This window comes from Parasteatoda tepidariorum, chromosome 7, assembly GCF_043381705.1.
Source record: "Parasteatoda tepidariorum isolate YZ-2023 chromosome 7, CAS_Ptep_4.0, whole genome shotgun sequence".
In the NCBI taxonomy this organism is placed as follows: domain Eukaryota; kingdom Metazoa; phylum Arthropoda; class Arachnida; order Araneae; family Theridiidae; genus Parasteatoda; species Parasteatoda tepidariorum.
This window is the reverse complement of record NC_092210.1, coordinates 20,495,493-20,497,202: the sequence shown is the minus strand read 5'-3', so window position 1 is coordinate 20,497,202 and position 1,710 is coordinate 20,495,493. Positions and strand designations below refer to the sequence as shown.

The following is a 1,710-nucleotide window of genomic DNA, read 5'->3' as shown; positions in this document are numbered from 1 at the left end:
AGAATTGAATTTCATTTTGCTAAGTTTGTCACAATATTATCATCATCACAATACGATGTAAACTTTTCAATAGGAACATCTCCTTCAGAAGATAATTTTTGATTCAATTTTTCTGTTCATTTTTTTGTAAAACATAAACAACGTTTTTTTAATATAAAGCCACATGAAGCAGTAGTTTCCCATTAGACTTCAAGAGGAAACATTTTGTAAAAATATTTATATTGATAGTATATAATATTTATAGATTGTAGCATTTTGTTTTCATTCACATTTTATTTCTCTTTCTTGCTAAATGTACCAGAAAGCTTACTAAATTCCTGTAAAAGAAATTCTTAAAATTTTCATCAGAAATGTCAGTAAGTTACTCACTCTTGTTTTTATTGCACAAATGAGAACAATAATTTCCATAACTATAAAATATTTATGTTAAATATTGCATTTTTTCTTTGGCAGTATATATTTTTTTAAACATTTTTTTTTAATTTTACGCTTCTGATCTACAGCATTATTATTTCTTTTCTTCTAAATTTTTCCAAAGAAATTAAAAAACCCTGACAGGTGTTTCATAAACATGTCGAGACTTTGTTGCAAGCATATTCCTACAAGGAAAGTTTCCAAATGTTTGCACAAAGCTGAAATACACTGCATGTTATATTGCATCTTTCAACATGAAGTGGATGATCTGCAAAAACAGTTCCAATAACCACATTTACGATAAAGAGCTCGTTTACGACGTCTACGCCACTTATGGAAGTCTTCAAGTGATTTACCTACAAGTAAAAGATATAAGTATTATATAAAACACTAATGTTAGAAAAACAATGCAATTTCTTTTTCGCGTCGCCAGCAAAAGAAATGAAAATTTAAATAATATCCAGTGATTGAGCCACTATAAGCTTAATCACTTTAAAACGCATGATTATATTGTACTTTTTTTTATTTCGTGGGAAGGAAAAACTGAAACAAGAGGGCAAAAATGAAAAGTTAAAAAGTAAGCAACTGATATAATCAAAGTTAATGACTCCTGTTCGTGAGAAAGGGAGAGTTCGAATTCAAGCTGCCGAAAACTCCTCGTGTAGTAAATGGTGACTGGTGAACGTTAAATCTGTCGAATCACAAAGTCCATGTTCCCATGACAAATTAGCCGACCAGTGGCCGAGTGGTTAACGTGTCTGACTGCGGAGCCATTAGCCGCGGGTTCGAATCCTGCTCAGAGCATGGATCAGAGCTCAGAGCTTCCTCTCTCTGTGTGTTCTGTCCTTTCTTTGTGTGAATGTGACCCGCCCTATAAACGGGTTTCTGGTTGTGTGACGTGGGTGATGCTACTCCACCACCATGGCGTCGCCACAGGTGCCCACTGGGTAACGAGAAAAGAGTAGCCATTCTGGCATTCTTGTGGAAAATGGGACAATTCCCAAGTGCCCGCCATTAAAATAAAATAATAATAACAAATTATACTCCTGGGGGTACTTGTATTGGAAATTGATAGCTCTCTAGTTCAGGTCAAAATGACGATCTGTGGATGAATGAGCGGATGTATGAATGGGTCCACCCTGTAAACGGATGTGACGCTTGGGTGTGTCGGAAGTCAAATTATTATCTATAGATGACGCCACTAAAAACAAAGACCAATAGCATACCTGCCAACTTTTACGCATTTGGCGTAAAATTTTATTTTTATATTTAAAGTGGTAGTAAATATACCCTGAG

General features: G+C 34.7%; 1 protein-coding gene across 1 annotated transcript in view; it reads right to left on the bottom strand.

Annotated features, from left to right (window-relative positions):
- Positions 1-270: 270 nt before the first annotated feature.
- Positions 271-1,710, bottom strand: part of LOC107442013 (regulator of G-protein signaling 7-binding protein A-like) — a 163,939-nt gene continuing 162,499 nt past the window's right edge. Inside the window, exon 7 of the mRNA XM_071183148.1 lies at positions 271-770. Within this exon, the coding sequence (XP_071039249.1) occupies positions 664-770 (107 nt within the window). The 3' untranslated portion in view covers positions 271-663. The remainder of the gene's footprint in view (positions 771-1,710) is intronic.